Source organism: Kogia breviceps, chromosome 16, assembly GCF_026419965.1.
Source record: "Kogia breviceps isolate mKogBre1 chromosome 16, mKogBre1 haplotype 1, whole genome shotgun sequence".
Taxonomy (NCBI): domain Eukaryota; kingdom Metazoa; phylum Chordata; class Mammalia; order Artiodactyla; family Physeteridae; genus Kogia; species Kogia breviceps.
In genome coordinates, this window is record NC_081325.1 from 16,112,751 (window position 1) to 16,130,583 (window position 17,833).

Sequence of the window (17,833 nt, forward strand, 5' to 3'; positions counted from 1 at the left end):
AATACTCTGCAAACAACTTCTGTGCCACTGACTTGAGTGTTGCTGGTCCTTATCAGGAATTAGCAAAAACAGGGACTCCTTCTACACCTTACTGTGCATTGTATACGCTGTACTTTCGTATACAGCATATCCGTTAGAATACAAGCCTTTACTCCTCAGACACCAAAATAAACACCTTCAAGTTCATCTGGTCTTCTCTGGTTCACAACTGAGGAACAACTGCATCAACTTCAGAACTTTGTGTGCCCCAAGAAAAGCTGGTCATCTGACCCACGGGGCGGGGGCGAGTCTCTGCAACTTGTTACTATGAAGGCCAAGGCAAGTCCTGAGGTGCAGAGAAGCAGGGCTGAACCCACTCGGCTCATTCCATGCAGAGTACAATTGCAAACTCCTTTGCTCTCTCCCATCACCATGGGGTTTACACTGCCTTTCTAAGAGGATTCCAGGAAGCCCCAAAGTGATGGCACACAAAGACAAAAAAAAAAAAAACTGGCAGAGTCAATTCCCATGATGCCAGGGTACTGGGTAGTTTCCAAGGGCAGAGCCGTTCCAGAAAAATGCAAATAGTTAGGGCTTCCCAAAGAAATTCCAGGCCAATACAGACAGATGTTCTCTGAAGAAGTCACACAGAACTGCAGTTTAGAAGCTTGGATGAAGAGGTTAGAGTGCAAGGGCAAGCAGCAAGCTGGCACCCTATGAGGGATTCTAACCAACCACTGAGTATTCGCGCTCCTCCCTCCCCATTTCATACACCCACTTAGAAGATCCCTGCGCAGCTCGTGATAGCTGGCGATACTTGTGTCCATTGCCAAGGTGATGGCCTTTCAGTAATGGGGGAAAGGGGGTGTCTCAACAAACTTTAACCTTTTTTGAAGTTTACATGAGAATTAAAAATGCCTTCTTTCCAGTATTCAAATGTCTGCCACTTTAAAAAAGAAAAACAAAGCTATCATTCAAAAATGGAAGCCACCCCTCCTGCCACATCTCCCCAAGGATGTGCCACAAGACCGAAAGTAAAATAAAAATAAAGTTCTTATGAGGAGCAATTAACGTATTCATATTTGACAACTATATGGGAATTTCTAAACAAAATATCTCAGCCATGAGACATGGTCACATCAGTCCCACGTAACTTTCAGCCTTAGAGCATACTTCGCTGTATTATGCCCTTTCCCAATTCTCTTTCCTCATGCTCCTTTCCCCAAATACATATATTGAGATTTTCACCCAACTGTAAAAAAGGTTTTCTTTAAGGTGATTTCAGTAATCCTCACCAGGATTCTGTCAAACGTAACAGTGCAGCAAGAAAGCAGCCACCATCCCTGCCATGAAACCTCTGTGGCTAAATACTCACCTGCAGGTTGCAAACCCTAATAATAGAATAGATACGAATAGGAAATGCACTCTCAGTTCACAGACCAAATTAAAGAAACCTTATTCCAAAATAAAGAATATCTGTGTTATCTCATAATAAAACAATTTAAAATTTTAACAAGTGTTAAGTTTTACTGTTGAAGCATCCTTTTAATCTACATTGCGTTCCAAATAATTTCAAAGCATAAACAAGAGTCAGCGCAAAACAACTATTAAAAAAACAAAAACACAAAACACAGAGCCAGAGCTCACAATATTACTTCCCAACCTCTAGAAAGCTTTCTATATGGGGGGGGTGGGGGGGGGGAATAAAACAGGTCAGGGAAATGAAGTTTCACTATGTATAAATACTGCACATGGTTTAAAAGCTCCCGGGATTTCCAAAAGTCTCAGCTTCCACTTTGGGTGTAACCTTATGACATTTCTAACCAACTGTAAAGCAGATTTAATATACCATTCCTACAAATACAAAATGCATACCCCACAAATACTACCAGTGTTTAAGGAACTAAAAGGTTTTGAACTTTTGAACAGCTTTCCAACTATTTTGTCCCATGCAAATGACTTTCAAATTCTCAGGCAGGCCCCAGGAAGTAAAGCACAAGAAACTATATTTACTTAAAAGATTCAGTCGAATTCCCTGTAGTAAATCACAGGAAATAATTTAGTTCCAAAGCAGCCTCTCCTCAGTCCTCAAACAGTTAAGTTTTGGTCGATTTGCATTTTAGAACTGAATTTTTTAAAGCTAAAAGTCATAGTAAAATTTGTCCTTTTTATGAATGTTTAAAACAAGCAAGTTTTTCAGACCTGAGAGTGAAACTTAGTTTTAACAAGTAACTCATTTTTATGAAAACTCCAACCAGAAGACTAGCTATGAGTTAGAAACACTTCAGGTTGTTTCTTTTCTTCTTAAAATACCCTTTTACTCAAAGTGAAAATGCGCTTGCCGTAGTCTGACTTGCACCAACTGACTCTGATTGCACCTGAAACATTTCCTCACTTGAGAATGGCAGCCTGCTCTCTCTCCCAAAGCTCCCACCTGGCCTCCAACTCTGGACAGACAATTCTCACTAACATTTAATAGATCTTCTAGCTCTGACCAGTAAATTTTTTTAAAAAAATTGCAATTGCATTTGGGGAAAAAATTAGAACAAGTAAAGAACCTAATAAAAATGGCTGGGGGAGGTGTGTGATTTGGCCTTAGAATCTATTTTTACAAAAAGCACTAAAGCTTAAACGTTTAAGTTATATTCCTACAACAGTTGAAGAATACCTTGACTTAAGGCCATTTGAGAGGCAAAACTAAAAATAATCCCCAAACTCTGCCTTTCCCTATCTTTAAAGAAAGTCACTCCAGCAAGCTGAAGCAGGCTGTATCCATGTCCAAGGACATGAGAAAAGATGTAAGTACACCTTTCCTGTACTTCGAATGCCCCCCCAAAAAAGTGGGTTTTTTTAACTGCAAATGCTTTGTAACAGCTCAAGTAGGATTGATAAATAAACAAGTCAGTCAAGTACCTAAATTCAAATGTTAAAGTAAAATTGGATTTGGCAGGCAACCCCGATTTTCTAACTTAAAAGCATATATACCTAGCTTAAAGGAGGCACTTTACCTTTCTGAAGCACTTGGTAAAACTGCATGTAATGCCTAGTAATGAGGTTATAAGTGATGCCTTTACTCTAAAATACACTTTGGAAAAAATAAGATCCTGACTCCTTCTCCAGGAACTTAAATACGACGTGATTAACTTAACCTTTTTTACACACATCAACCACAAGGACGACAAGTGTATGTAAAACCACTTTGGTGTAACAAGTGCGCAGCAAAGGAAAATCTGTATTATGCTGTACAGTTCGGATGAGTGGTAAGGAAGGAGTTTAGCTCAACTAGAGAACCTTCGCATCTATCCTTCCACCTGTGACAGTGAGAAACTGGCAGCTTCGGGCAGCCGCAGGGCGAACACACGGCCGGTAAGCCTCTGCCCCCGCCCCCCCCCCCGGCCCCGAGCCTGACCTCCCAAGGGCCCCAGGGCCTTCTCCACCTCGGGGTAGGGACGTGCCTACCCACACAGAGTTTCTCCTCGGGTCTGTCTGTCTCTCTTAGAAAGGCAAAAAGGGCGAGGCACCTCCTCTACAGGCCTCCATGCAGGCAGGAGTTCCCTACGGTTTCCTATATTCGAACCTCCACTCCAACACCCCCAAAACACTAATGTCAAAGCCCCCCGCCTTGTCCCTCGGATCCGTACCTCCATGCTCGATGGCACTGAGGTGGCAAAGCAAGAGAGAATACACGCCCCCGGCCCTGGTCATCCGGGGGAGCCTCTCCTCGCCTAATTAAAGGCCTTGAACCTGGGCGAGGCCAAGTTTGGGGGTACCTCCCGGCGCAGATAAGAGCTGGCCGCGCTGCGCCGCGGCCGGGACCGGAGGCACGCAAGGCCAGGGCGCGCTGGCCCTTTAAAGGCACTCGCTTCCTGCGCCCGCGGCCCCTCCCTCACCGTCGCTAGCTCCCGCCCCCGCCGAGGGTCACACTTGAACTTTAGCTCGCCCAGCGCGGCCAGGCGCCGGCGCTCCGCAGGCGGTGGACGCCCCTTCGCACGTGTCGGAGGCGCTACCTCGGGCTGGGCGCTCCCGGCCCCCCGCACTCGAAGCCACTTCGAATAAAATCAAAACAAAACAAAATGCACACCGGCCTCCAAAATCTGCGCGGCCATCCCCGACGGGCCTCCCGACTCACGCCCTGCCTGTCCCCTCCACCTGCAGCCCCGTACCCGGGCGGCGGGGCTCCGAGGCCCCTCGCCGCGCTCTCCCCAGCCCAGCGCGGCGGAAACGGCTCCGCGGGGCGTCCCGGGGCTAGGAGGACGCGCGCCGCGGGGGCGGAGGGGAGCCGCCTTCACCCCCGAGGTCCTGGAGGAAAAGCAGCAGCTGCACGAGTCCGCGCGGGCGGTGGCAGAGCAGCTCCCAGTGAACCCCCTTTCCTTCCACTGGCGAACTTTTCTGCCCGCTCGGAGGTCCACTTCTTGGCGTACTTTTTTCACTCCCTTAGGGCGCAACGAGCCCCTTCGCCGTCCCGCTCCAACTCTCACTAGAGCACGCGCAGACGCTTATTCCGGTCCCCCGACGGGTCCGGGGCAAGCCCACGACCCACCCCTGCCGCTTCTCGCCCGCTCCCTTCACGCGCTGCCCGCGTGCTCTGCACTTTCAGGCCAAGAAAACTTGCCCAGCCGCCCCCTCATCTGCCCCACCGCGACCTCAGGAGGAGGCAGGCAGGCTGCCCGAGCCCCCCTCCCGCTCCGGCCATTAGCCCCGAGGCCACTCACCTTCCAGCCAGCCGAGCTGTTGCTGTCGCCCTTATCCTTGAAATAGGGCACGCTCTTGACCATCCACTCGTAGATCTGCGACAGCGTGAGCCGCTTCTCGGCCGAGCTCTCGATGGCCTTAGTGATGAGGTCGGCGTAGGACAGGTTGCCCCACGCGTTGCGGCGAGACGAGCTGCTCTTGCGCGGCTGCCCCGCGAGCGGCCCGGCGGCGGCGGCGGGGGGCACGGGCGGGTGCTGCGAAAGCGGCCCGGGCGGCGGGGGCTGCGGCGGCGCCGGGTGCAGGCAGCCCGCCTCCGGGCCCTGGAAGTCCCCGCACAGCCCCCCGGTGGCGGCAGCTGCGGCCGCCGCCGCCGCCACCGCGGCCGCCGCCGCCGCCGCCGCCACGGAGCCGGGCGCCTGCTGGAAGTCCCCGCTCTCCTCCAGCAGGCTCAGGTTGCTCATGAAGTCGGCGCTGACAGCGGCCGCCGAGGCCGAGGGCAGCCCCGCGGCGGCGTCGGGGTTCGCGGCCGCGCCGCCCGACGGAGCTGGGCTGGAGGTGGCCGAGTTGGACTGGCTAAACTCCGGCCTGGGTAGCGGCCAGGTGCACGAGCGCGGCCGGGGCAGCGGCTCGAAGTCCGGGTCGATCTCCACCACCTGAGGCGCTTCGGCCATGGTGACCCCCGCCCCTCCCCCAGCCGCTGGACTGCCAAGAACTGAGAGAGCGCAGCACCGGGGGCCGAGGGGAGAGAGCAAGAAGAGCCGGTCCGAGATTTGCCGGGGGCGGGGGGGGGGGCGTTGATGTCGGTGCCGCGAGCGGACGGAAACCGGGAGGAAGGCGCGGCGGCAGAGTGGAAGCGCGAGCCCAGAACTTAACTTCACAGGTCCATCAACATCTAAGCTCCTCCGGGTCCGCTGCACGGACGGGACGGCAGGCCAGAGTCGCCGGGCCCCGGCAGCGCCGGCGTCGCGCTCCTGCTGACACGGCCCGCGGAACGAAGGACGGACGGACGCCGCGGACCGTTCACTCTCCCGGGCTGCGCGACCGTGGCGCTGCTGCCTGTTGAATGTGGCGGCGACAGCTGCAGCTGCAGCAACTACGCTGCCGCCCGACTTACTGGATCTGCCGCCGTCCCCCGCCCGCGGCGGCGCGCGCGCCGGCCCGCCCCCGACTGACAGCCCGAGCAACCAATGAGCGCGCGGCGGCTCCGCCCAGGCAGCCAGTGGACGCCGGTCTGGGCGGGGCCCGATTTTCCACAGGGAGGCCGCGGTGGGTTGGTGGGGGGTAGTGGGGTGTTTTTCTCTCCCTCACACACACACTCTCGTTCTCTCACTTTTTTTTTAAAGCTCTCTGTTATTATTTTCTGGTAATTCTCAAGTGTTTCTGTGAGTCTCTCGCCCTCTCAGTGTTTTGATTGCTAGGAGGAAAACCAACGTGGAGGCGACGGCGACACTTTGTTTACTACTGAGGAGCAGAGAGTACTCGAGAAGCCCGAGTGGAACGAGTCCCTCGCTTCGCCTCGACCTCGCTCCGGGCCCAAAGCGGGGCCGGGCGGGGGCCAGGGACGCTCAGCGCTCCGGGGGCGCTGGTGGGCGGGCGAGCAGGAGGAGGCGGCCTCGCTGCATTCTGCTCAATCGCCCCCTCTCGACTCTGCCCACGATTTCTTTGCAGAGAAACGTGTGGAAGTCGGTGGGTTTTGTTTTTGTTTTGTTTTGTTTTCCCTGCGACGTGTCGAGTCCTCCGGCCCCCACGCGAGCCGCACACGCCCCCCGGGGCAGGGCCTCTGACGGTAAAGTCCGCGCGGAGGACGCAGTCGCTGCAGCTTCCGCGCTGGGAACCCACCTGTCCGCACCCGCGGGCTGAGCCTCTGCGCTTGGGTGTAGACGGGGGCCAGTTGTCCAGCCCAGCAGCCACCAGCCGGGTTCACTCCATTCTTGACTTAACTAGAAATGAGGGAAGGGGGCTCGGCGCGGGCCGAAGATGGTCCTACCTCACACGCACCTTCGGGCCCAAAGGCATCCTTATCCTCGTTCCCTCTTCCGTTGGGCGGGAATCTCAGACTCTGTCCACTGAGTCAGTCCGGGGCGACGGGGAAGGAGAGCATTTAGTGAGAGCCTAGTCACTTTATTACTCACCCTAATTAAGTTTAACTGTTTGCTTGCCATTTCTTTTCTATTTAGAATGGAAGTGCTGAGTCGTTGAGAAGTGAGAATGGAAGAGGGGAGAGGACCAAAGCCTTGGGGTGCAGCCCTGGCCCACTCCCAGGTGTTCCTTTAGGCCACTTGCCCCGTGCGTCCGTCAGCCCACCCCACCTTTCCCCATCTGGGCTCCAGGTCCAGGACGTCCTGCTGAGATCGGTGGGGCAAAAGGTAGGAAGACAATGGCCCTTGTGTCTCAGAGAACAGAAGAAACAGTCGTCAAGTTTTGTTTTCTTTTGCCTTTTTTTTTTAGGAGGAATATGGAAGGCATTTCCTTTCAGAGGGATGGGATCACTTAGATGGAAGATTGATCGTAGGGTTTTAAATATCTTGTCCAAAATGACAACTCCCAATTCCAGAAAAAAAAAAATCCCTTTTTCTGACAGGTGGTTCTTCAGTTGAAAAAGTGGCATCTAAAGAAAATGAGGCCTCGTTTACAAAAGTTTGAAAAGACTGAAAGATTTATTCCTTCTTGACATTCTCACTCGTCCAAACTCCTATTTCTTCATAATCCGCTTATCACAACAGCTTCCCAGTGATAAGGGGGCTGGGTGGAGGTTGTGAGCCTGATAGATTGAAGCTTGGGTTGGTTCCCACTCTCGTTTTGCGGTCTCTGCGTTTACTATCAAATTTGGACTGTTCCGGCCTCCTCTGCCCGCCGCTAGGGGACCTCAGTAACCCAGACGAGCTGAAAGGAAGGCCGTAATGTAGAACTACTGCTTCCCTCAACCTTTGCCACTGCACTCTGCAGGGGCAGCCCCCATTCAGACGGTCGCACCCTGCGAATAGGCGGTGCCCTAGTGGGTCATTCTTGGCAAAGGAAGCCAGCTGCAAATTTGGCCTTGCCTTCATTTCAATTCCGGTTTTTCAGGGCCTCAGTTGGAGGAAAGTATTTGGTTAAGAGGGTTTTCTTACAAACTTTCTCCCCAGATCCTTGAAATCTTCTGAGCTATCCTGCCTAATTGTTTCTGTAAGTGACATATTTGCTTTCGTTTGGTCTTTTTTTAAAATTTGACTTGAAGCAGGACCAGAGTACCTACAAGCACCAATGTCCCTGACACGTGGTTCCAAAAAATTAAAAACATATATTTAAAGGTTCTTATAGCTGCCTAAATACCGTGGTATGTATCAATCTACTCATACAAGCTGGTGGACGTTTGGCTTGTTTCTACTCTTTAGCGGTCACAAACCCTTCTGTAGTGAATAACCTTATATAACTCATTTTGCATATGTGCAAGTATGTCTATAGGAGGAATTTCCAGAAAAGAGATCACTGGGTCAGCAGTTAAATGCATTTGTAATTTTGAGACACTGTCGAATTGCCCTCCCTAAGGGTTGTATCAAGCTGAACTTTCTTTTCAGCTAGACCTAGAGAATGATAAAGTTGAAAGTAAACTTGGAGATCATCCTGGTGGTCCCTTTAATTTATAGGTAAGGAAACCGAGGCACAGAGAAGGTAACCGATTTGCCCGACTTCACACAAATAACAGTGGTGCTGTTAGAACTAGAGCTTCAATTTCTTGCTTTCCCATCCATAATCTTCTCAACACACAGATAGAAAATTATAAATACCCTGTAATCCCAATATGCAATAACCACGATAAAACTGTGGTGTATTTCTCTCCAGGCAATCCCACAGATTTTAGTAATTTTACTTAGATTAACTCCACTGAGCTGGAAGTTTTGATTTAAAAGATTTTTAAAAAGCAGACACACACAAAAATGATAGTGATAGTAAGATAATAAATAAAAAAGATTACAAACGAAGTGGTTTGGGCTCTTTTTAGTCAAAAAACGTAAACGTTTTCTTTGAAGGATGGCAAAGGATTTAGGTTGGCACTAGTTCTGCTTAAGAGAAAAAGGTTTATGTCTTTTCTCCTTCAGTATTTTTTTTGTGGTAGCTGTTTGCTTAGAAGGGTTTTTCTAATGATTCTCACTGATTAATAAGTAAGTGTGAATCATTATCATCGGTTCATGGGGCCAAATTGGGAAGAAAAATGTTTCATGTCAGGTAAGGACAATTAAAATGAAAAAGGAAGTTTATCCTCACAAAGCCCATCTCACAAACCAATGTGGTCTTCTTTCCTCTGCCTCTTTTCAGGGTAATTATTACATCATCCTTGACAGGAAGACTGAGGGAGGGTTCCCTTTGATCAATTCCCCGGCAGAAATTTCTATATTTACCCCTCATCACCAACACACTGATCTCTGGTTTAAACTCTTACTTATCAAAAAATAGGTAATTTAAGTCCAAGTTAATGAGTAAAAAGCCTGGATGCTTATTCTTCAGTCACAGCACTTAACTTCATACTCCACCTTCCCTTCCCCAGGACTGCCCATTTCCAATATATTGTCTAAATCATTAGGAGGTATTGCTATCAACTTAAAACAGGCTTTCTTCAATTTGCCCATAGAAAATAATGATATGAAACAACACAGCTTCAGCTTCTTAAACCAGTGTCCTGAAACCTGGCCTATTAAGTGGTAGTTATAGCAATATCAGAAGTAGCCATTTATTTTTCTCGAGGGGTAATTTCCTTCGGATTTTGTCATTCATTCAGCAGATACTTGTAGAGCACCTCCTATGTACAGGCCAGGTGCCATGCATCACACAGTACATTGGTTTTTCTTTTTTTCTTTTTTTTTTTTTTTCAGAGTACATTGTTTTGATGGCAAATTCCTTGAGGGTCATAAATAGTTTATTTTCCTTTATATGATATTTAATGTCAGAATTAAGACTGTGTCACTCTCTAAATAATGAGGAATGCATAGTGACAGTATTTATTTGAAGGAATTACACAAAAAAAGTATTTGGTAGATACAAGGAATGCTAAGGCAGAAAAGAATTGATGTATTATCATAGTCACCATCTTGAAGAAAAATAATAAGATGAGGTAGAAAAGCTGAATAAATGAACATCCGCAGGTGTTGGGAGTATGACCTCTGGCCGCCAGGCCTTGGAATTGGGATGATTTGCTCCAGATGGACAAAAAACATGGGATATGTCAGATTATTTGTCTGTCACAAATAAAGGTGATGCTTACTAATCTGTAACTGGAGAGAAGCATTGGGCAAATCATAAACCAGAGATCCACCATTTTCTATCGTGCTATGAAGATGTGTGTCAGCTTCGATAAACTCTATTCCTTTGCTTTGTTAGTGAGAGACTACCTGTGGGTCCCTACAACAATACTAAAAATGTATTTGGAGATAATCTAAATGACCAACAATAGAGAATGGTTAAATGCCTGTGAGGTAGAATCATATATAGTCATTTAAAATAAAGTGGACCAAGCATACATAATGGCATTGCTACAATGCTGGTGATACAATATTTAAAAGGTTGGAGGTACCACTGTCAGCTAAAAAATGTTGGCAGTGGTTATATCTGGGTGATGGATTTATAGGTGATGGTTACAGGTCTCACACAAACCCCTCATTTTACAGGTAAGAAAACAGACAATGAGAAGTTAAGTGATTTGCCTGAGGCTGTACAGTTAGTGAAGAGCTGGGCCAGAATTCAGACCTCCTAGCATTCAGGCCAAAACTCTTTCTTAGTATTGCATTGCTTTTCACTTTACCTTTCTAACTGGAGGTTTTCAGACTATTTAATGAAATTCAGCCTATTTTAAACACTAGGTCTTTGACTATCTTTGAGACAATAAAATTACTCTCCCAAACTCCAAACTGCCTGCACATTACAATTAAAAGTTTTTCTAACATTAAGGACTGAGAGTTGCCATAAAAATTAATGGATGGCACATGAAATCCCAAATTCTTTGAATATCACAAATCTGAATTTTGCACTCATGCTTGAAACACAATGTGTTTTCACTATTTTATTTCTGTTTCATGTCATATTAAAGCTCTTAACATGCTTCCCAAAAAAGGGGGGACATATGTATTAAATAAGAAAAAGCTGCCATGTAGATCACAGATGGTAGTACATTTTTGGCAGAAAGGAAGTTTAACAAGGCGCTCTACTTATTTACTTGGAAAACTAACATGTATGAATGTTCAAGTTAAGTGGTAAGAATTAATTGCTGTTTTACTATAATCTGTTTTTTCCAATCAAATTGCCCTATTTCCATAACATTACAGTACAGAAAGGGCGTCAAATGTGATTGTAAACCCCTGGGAGTCCACAACAGTAATGAAAGAATAGAATGAAGGAAGAAGAAACAGCATTTTATAGTAACTAACCATGTTGCTTGTCATTTGTTGAAAAAAATCAATAACAAGAGGTAATAATGACTGTATAGTCAGAGTACATGTGTTTTTAATACGACATGTATAGTCACTGACTGTGTCAGTTATGGTGTAAAAACAGGAGGTAAGAGTTTATCAAATTTCAGATTTGGCTGACTCAGCACAGCCCACCCATATGCAAAGTCTGCTATGCCAGAGAGTAAACATAGATGAATAGTGAGTATTTCTCCGGAATACCAGGTTTTAATTTTGTGGTAAATACAGCCTTTAAAACACATTGGAATATTCTATATTCTAAGGTTTAACATTTTAAAATGGAACTTCCAATTAGCTGATCACTGATATCATGCTGGAGGAAAAAACTGATTTGTCTCATATGATGCCGTTATATACTTTAAATAATTTTGTGTTTGAACAACAAACTGAAAACAGACCATTTGACAGCTACATTGCATGCCTGCACTCCAGAAGATTACAACCTGGATAAACTCTTCCCACAATCCGAGACTAGGCTTGGGGCGATCTCACCCTCCTATTTTTCAGATTTATATATCATCTGAAACAAGATGATATGTATATTGATAAATGTAAATATATATCTCTCGTTTCAAAATGTTTTCATTTCTAAGCCATAAATCACTTTGTACTCAGAAGCAGAATATACACATTTTCTTTATGCTCCAGTGTTAATAAAAACTACTATTTTTCAACAGTAATTATGGACTAAGCACTATATAGCTATTATCTGAATCAGTCCTCAAAGCCAACCAATCATGTAGGAATTATTATGATTCATATTTTACAGAAATTGAAACTGAGGTACAGAGAGCTAAGAAACTTACTTAATGTTGTACTTTAGAAGCTTACCTAATTGTAATCAGACTTGACCCTACTATTATCAAAATCCAGAGCTCATCTCCTGGTTAACAGACCTTCTGCCTCTGTAAAATGCTGGGATTTTTCTAGAGCCCTAGAAATTAACCAGAGGTTAGTTTGATGATTCAGTTTTTTTTCCAGAAAATTGACATTGGAACATTTTGGGAGGTGGAGGGATCTTTGTCAGCAATCAGCTCTGCCTGAAACCAGTTTAGTTTATGTTAATGAAAGAAGCCTAGAGATAGAATATAAATGACAGTAATAATGCTGACCTTTGCATTTGTATAACACAAATGATGTCAGGGATTTCAAGCCATTAGCACTTGCTTATCTGAACAGGCAGCCTCAGACAGTGAGAGCAGCCTGCCCCTCCAGAAAGGCTGGCTCATCTGGAACTCTTTCCGAAGCCCTCCTTATCCTCAATAAAACACATCAAACCAAGTTCACCCGCTCTACTGAGCTCTGTCCCCACCAAAGAAAGCAGTTAGCTTTGGATCTTTATCTAAAAGCCATTCCTCATATGAGTTTCAGAAGCTCAGATTTAGCTTAGAACAAGTGAACATATATTTTACAATTCAAATGAGGGAGCTTACGTTATTCCAATACTACCGAATCCAGCTCTATCGCTGAACGAACGTGCTGGGGATTGATCAAAGCCATAAGGTTTACTTTCATGAGACAGTAAACAAAATTAAGAGCAAAACAAACAAAACCCTTGTGTTCCTCTCCACCTCAAAGTGGATTGGAAAGTGCCCTCTCCACCACCAGGTGAGCATAAAATAATCAGGAATATTTGTAAAGCACCTTTAGAAAAACTTACCTTGGGAAGGGGATGGGATCCTATCTTAATGCCCCCAGTTTTCATAAAAAGCATGAATAAAACACCCTTCAGCTAAGAGTTTAGGCTGTGTTCTCCTATCTTCAGCTTCCCATCACGGAGACATATTGGCAGCCTCTACCACCCACAGACTACAGGCCAGTATTAGTCAGAAGAGCTTATCTGTGGCTACCTTCCTTTCAGTCAGTTTAAGTTGCCAATGAATCACGAAAGGAAAATCACCCCTCCATGCTTTCCCATCCTCAGGAGATGTCCTAGTTTTAATTAGCCAGTGCATCCAGCTGTGAGAGTCAGCAGATAATCATAGTTTTGTATGCTAATCAAGTAAAATCAGTATAATAATCCAAATATATTATCTCTTTTCTTCAACAGTTGTATATTTGATACTTGATGTTTTACTTTTTATTGTAGACACAGACCGACAAGGCCTGGGGAAGAAGGGTGGAGAAAGGAGCTGAATGCATCCACCTGGATAGGAAAGCAAATCCCGTGTGTCCCTCGCTCATCTCCAGCCAAGGCTATAGTGTGAGTAGAAAGCTCTGGAAACACAGTGGCTCTCTTATTAATCACAGTAGCTGTTTTATCAAGTATGCTGTGATGTTGGCCCTACCTGCAAAATATGATAAAATGAAATCACCAATGGCTCTTCCAAGAAAAGCAGAAAATCAACAAAGCACAATCAACTGAAGTTCTTTTATTCCCTAAGTAGTGTTCAATTTATTCTGCATTTTGAAATTTTATCTTCATATTACTTTCCACCTACATACCTCAAAGAGGTATTGTAAGGATTAAAATAATGTCTTAAAGTGCTTTGAAACAGGGATGAAATGTTTGTTCTTTGACATCGGTACAACCTCGTGGGTAGGTTTTTGTTACTATACGAATGACTTCAGCTTAGGTAAACACATGATTTCTAAATCACTGATATTTGTTCTAAATCCTGCTATGGCTCCTTCATGTTCAAATGTTTTGCACGTCGGTTGCCCAAATCCAACTGATTCTTTGTGGATTCAGAGATAGTATGTATAACATCCATGGAATGTCATAGCAAGAATTTAGGAAAAGTCTCCAATCTCAGGGATTTTTATTACTTATCTGTGCCCTACAGCTGAGTTTTAAAAGGAAAAATCCATGGAAATGACTTGAGAATTCTGAACCATTGATGCACCTTTTTATATGGCCTGATATACCAAAACATTGCTATAAAGGCTTTAAAAATCCTCTTACATTATGCTTGATAGTCTCAGCAGGCAATTAAAAAGCGGTTAAAAATAAAGTTAGCTGACTCATTTTGGTAGTTTAGCTGATGATGATTCTGGCAGCTTCATTTAACAGATAATGTTATCACAGAAAGCAGCACAACTTTAACAATAGAGCAAATTTCTCTAAAACAATTGTAGAAGAGAATTGATACAGTGTATTCTTTGGTTTTCTGTGGCTCTTTTTGGGGGGCAAAATTCTTAAAAAGCTGAACCCACTCAAACACCACAGCATGTTTTGTAAGAGTTAGATGTCTCCGAGAAACTTAACGACTGGAGACACGTGACTTCCTCATGAAAACAGAAAAGTCCTACAATATTAGCACTCTCAAAAAAAAAAAGAAGAAAGAAAACAAAAACATACAAAACAGAAACAAGAAAAAGTATTCTACTTAAAGGGAATTGGAATATAATGGCTTCTGGGTCCCATATTTTTTTTTCTAGGTCTGATTTTTTTTTTAAGACTATTGAAATACTTATTTAGAAACTAGCTTTTAAATGCTTGATTAACTACCTGTTAAGACAATTGATTAAGGTTAGCTTTAGTAATTTTAAAGCATTCTTTTAGATAAACTGCCTTTCAAACTTTGAACCATGAACTGTTTTTATTTAGGAAGTCATGTGAAGCGTAATTCATGATGTTTTTTCCGGTCTTCTCAGGTTTAATGCCTTACGTATGAGAGAGAATAAAGTGATTTTGATAGTTTAAAATATATATATATTTAGGAATAAGACAGTAGCTTAATTTTAACGTTCACTTTTATAATTAAAAAGAATTCATGTCTGTTCATGTAGACAAATTATTTTAACAAGAAACACCACCTGTATTATCAGATTCTGCAGTTATTCCTAGATTAGTTATTCTTGGCAACGGTACTGTAAAACTGTCACCGTGTGTGTGTGTGTGTGTGTGTGTGCGCGTGTGCACATGCGTGTGCACAAGCCTGAGGGCATACATGCTCACGTTCCTATGTGTACACACGAGGATTCTATTAAAATAGAATAGGGTTTCACAACCCGATTAAAACATACAATAAATTTAGTCACTGATAAAAGTTGATGAGAACCGTGGAAACCTCTTAAATTAGGAATCAGGAAGACCTGAAATTAAGAAACAAAAGAAGTTGCTAAAATTACACAGTCAAGGTAAGGATTTGTAATGTAAATGTTACCCCCAAACACTTAAAGGTGTGAACGTTTTTTTATTAGGAAGGACCTTCATAGCTACATTTGCTGATAAATTCTTAAGCTGGTCATAATGGAAAAATTATTTTTAAATGGGTCGTGATGAAGAAATTATTAAGGTGGTCATAATGGATAAAGTACTCTCTCTTGTTTCCCAGAGAGATTCAAAGGCCTTTCTTGAGTTGGACCCAGGTGAGGGGACATCTGTCTTCCTTAGTCCACACTCCCATCTGCTGCCCTGCACCGCGTTCTTCTCTTAGGCAGCTGAGAACGACAGCAGGAGAGAGAAGCTAGGGGAAATTTTTTTTAATTAATTTATTTATTTTATATTTATTTTTGGCTGTGTTGGGTCTTCGTTTCCGTGCGTGGGCTTTCTCCAGTTGCGGCGAGCGGGGCCCACTCTTCATCGCGATGCACGGGCCTCTGACTATGGCGCCCTCTCCCGTTGCGGAGCACAGGCTCCGGACGCGCAGGCGCAGCAGCCATGGCTCACGGGCCCAGCCGCTCCGCGGCATGTGGGATCCTCCCGGACCGGGGCACGAACCCTTGTTCCCTGCCTCGGCAGGCGGACTCTCAACCAGTGCGCCACCAGGGAAGCCCTAGGGGAAATTTTTAAATCGTGATATCCTATTCAATTTAAAATCCTCAGTGTGCTGTGATACCCATACATGACACTCCCGCTGGTATCTACCAGTCATCACACTGCTCCCAAGCTCACAGCTTCTCCCTTTAAATAGGACCTGTTGCAATCTTAGATTGAAGTTAGTGCATCTAGATTTTGGGGGTTTGAAGAACCTGACTGTTATGGGCTACATTGCATCCACCCCTCCAGATTCATAGTTTGAAGACCCCAGAATCTCAGAATGTGAGTGCGTTTGGAGAAAAGTCCTTTAAAGAGGTGATTAAGTTAAAATGAGGCCGTTAGGGTGGTCCCTAATCCCATCTGACTAGTGTCCTTATAAAAAGGGGAGATGTGAACACACAGAGAAACACTAGGGGTGTGTGAGCCCACACAGAGGAGAGATGATATGAGGACATAGCAAAGAAGGAGGCTGACCGCCAGCCAAGGAGTGAGGCCTCAGGAGAAACCAATCCTGCTGACACCTTAATCTTGGACTTCTAGCCTCCAAAACTATGAGAAAATTAATTTCGGTTGTTTAAAGCCAACAGGTCTGTGGTATTTTGTCATGGCAGCCCTAGAAAACTAATCCACTGGCTAAAGGATCAGTTTCGTTTTTCCAAAGGTTAAGGTAGATTTTTAACATTCCACTGAGAGACTAAAGGGCCCTAACCCAAAAATGCAGTTAAGCAAATAAAGCACTAACCTGAGAGCAAAGTCTCAACAAAATCCACGCTGCTAATGCATGGTTTATGAACAAGAAGCATGGTCAGCATTAGAGGAAAACATGCATCTAGAACTTACTATGTCCCAAGCACTGTACCATATAAACTCATTGCATCTTCACAAACCCTATGGCGGAGTCGCTCTTTGACAAGAGAGGGAATGGGGGCCCATGGAGGTTGAACAACTTGCACAAGGTCACCTAGCTAACAAGGGTACCCACCCAACAGTCTGCTCCAGAGTCTTTGCTCTTAAACAGTAATCCATGTGGCTTCTTTAGTAAGTAGATCTAATACTTGTGACCCCCTCGGCCACCAACCCAACAGAGGGCAATGAAGTGTGGTGAGAGGATCACTAGCCTGGAAGGTTGAAGGACCTAAATTCAGATTCAACTCTTATTCCTTATTCCTCCAGGCAGTTTCCTTATCTGAATAATGGGAATGATAATACTTGCTGCTGTGAGGCTCCACTGAGATAATTATTTGAAAGTGCCTGCAGGTGGGAGTAGCCCCAGGCATTGCAGACTTGTTTACAGGGCCTGAGATTCCTTTTAAAGAAAATTCAAAGGGGCTCTCTGCTGAGTGGCAACCCACCATCCACCATGGCTTTTCCATCCATCAAAGGCTTACTTCCGCTTCCAGTTAGTTTTACATCTGTAGTGCATGAGGGCTCAACCATGCCCACCCGTACAGGTCCACTACCCCTTGCCCTCAGTAAACCATGTGGACAAGTAAGAATGGCAGGGAAAAGAGGGCCTCACTCTCCCTTCCCTAGCCCCTGGAGGTCTCCTCTTCCACCTTCACTAGGCTTCTGGAGAGCCCTTAGAAATATCACATTTAGGAAAAGCAGCCTTTGGGTGAAAGGCATTTTTGTGTGTGGCTCGTTGAAAGCATGGGAAGGCCAGCCTATTGAATAAGGCAAGGAGGGCAGATCAGATCGTCTGGTGGTCCCCTCAGGAGCCTACAGAACCTGCATGAGGTCCCTCCCTCCCACAGCCAGCTACCCAAAGTGTATTCAAGCTCCCACCACCACCCCCCAACCCCTCCAGGCCCATGTGGCTGAAGGCACCCTAATGCCAGACCAGCCTTTCCTGAGACCAGCCTCAGATGTTGCGATTGGATCCAGTCCACCCAGATCGTAAATACTGGCCATCCAGATAACCTCTGTGGCTCCCTTGCAGGCCTTCCGCAGCCTGGGCCTTTTGGAATCACGGCTGATAATGTGAGTTGTCAGTCGGTCACCCCCATCTCTCAGACTC

General features: G+C 45.5%; 2 protein-coding genes across 2 annotated transcripts in view; one reads left to right on the forward strand and one right to left on the reverse strand.

Moving 5' to 3' along the window:
* FOXO1 (forkhead box O1) overlaps positions 1-5,779 on the reverse strand; it is a 91,961-nt gene extending 86,182 nt beyond the window's left edge. Inside the window, exon 1 of the mRNA XM_059041627.2 lies at positions 4,692-5,779. Within this exon, the coding sequence (XP_058897610.1) occupies positions 4,692-5,342 (651 nt within the window). The 5' untranslated portion in view covers positions 5,343-5,779. The remainder of the gene's footprint in view (positions 1-4,691) is intronic.
* LOC131743161 (uncharacterized) lies at positions 5,735-13,606 on the forward strand. Its single transcript, XM_067016892.1, has 4 exons — positions 5,735-5,937; positions 6,075-6,357; positions 6,849-7,037; positions 13,201-13,606. Exons 1-4 carry the CDS (start codon positions 5,735-5,737, stop codon positions 13,474-13,476), a joined length of 951 nt encoding a protein of 316 aa, XP_066872993.1. The 3' UTR covers positions 13,477-13,606.
* Positions 13,607-17,833: the final 4,227 nt, after the last annotated feature.

What these genes read in the sequence shown, in the direction of transcription:
- LOC131743161 (XM_067016892.1), top strand. Translation starts at nt 5,735, where the DNA reads ATGTGGCGGCGACAGCTGCAGCTGCAGCAACTACGCTGCCGCCCGACT. An exon ending in TTTTCCACAGGGAGGCCGCG is followed by an intron (nt 5,938 to 6,074) that starts GTGGGTTGGTGG and finishes TCGCCCTCTCAG; the next exon opens with TGTTTTGATTGCTAGGAGGA. An exon ending in AGAGAAACGTGTGGAAGTCG is followed by an intron (nt 6,358 to 6,848) that starts GTGGGTTTTGTT and finishes TTTTCTATTTAG; the next exon opens with AATGGAAGTGCTGAGTCGTT.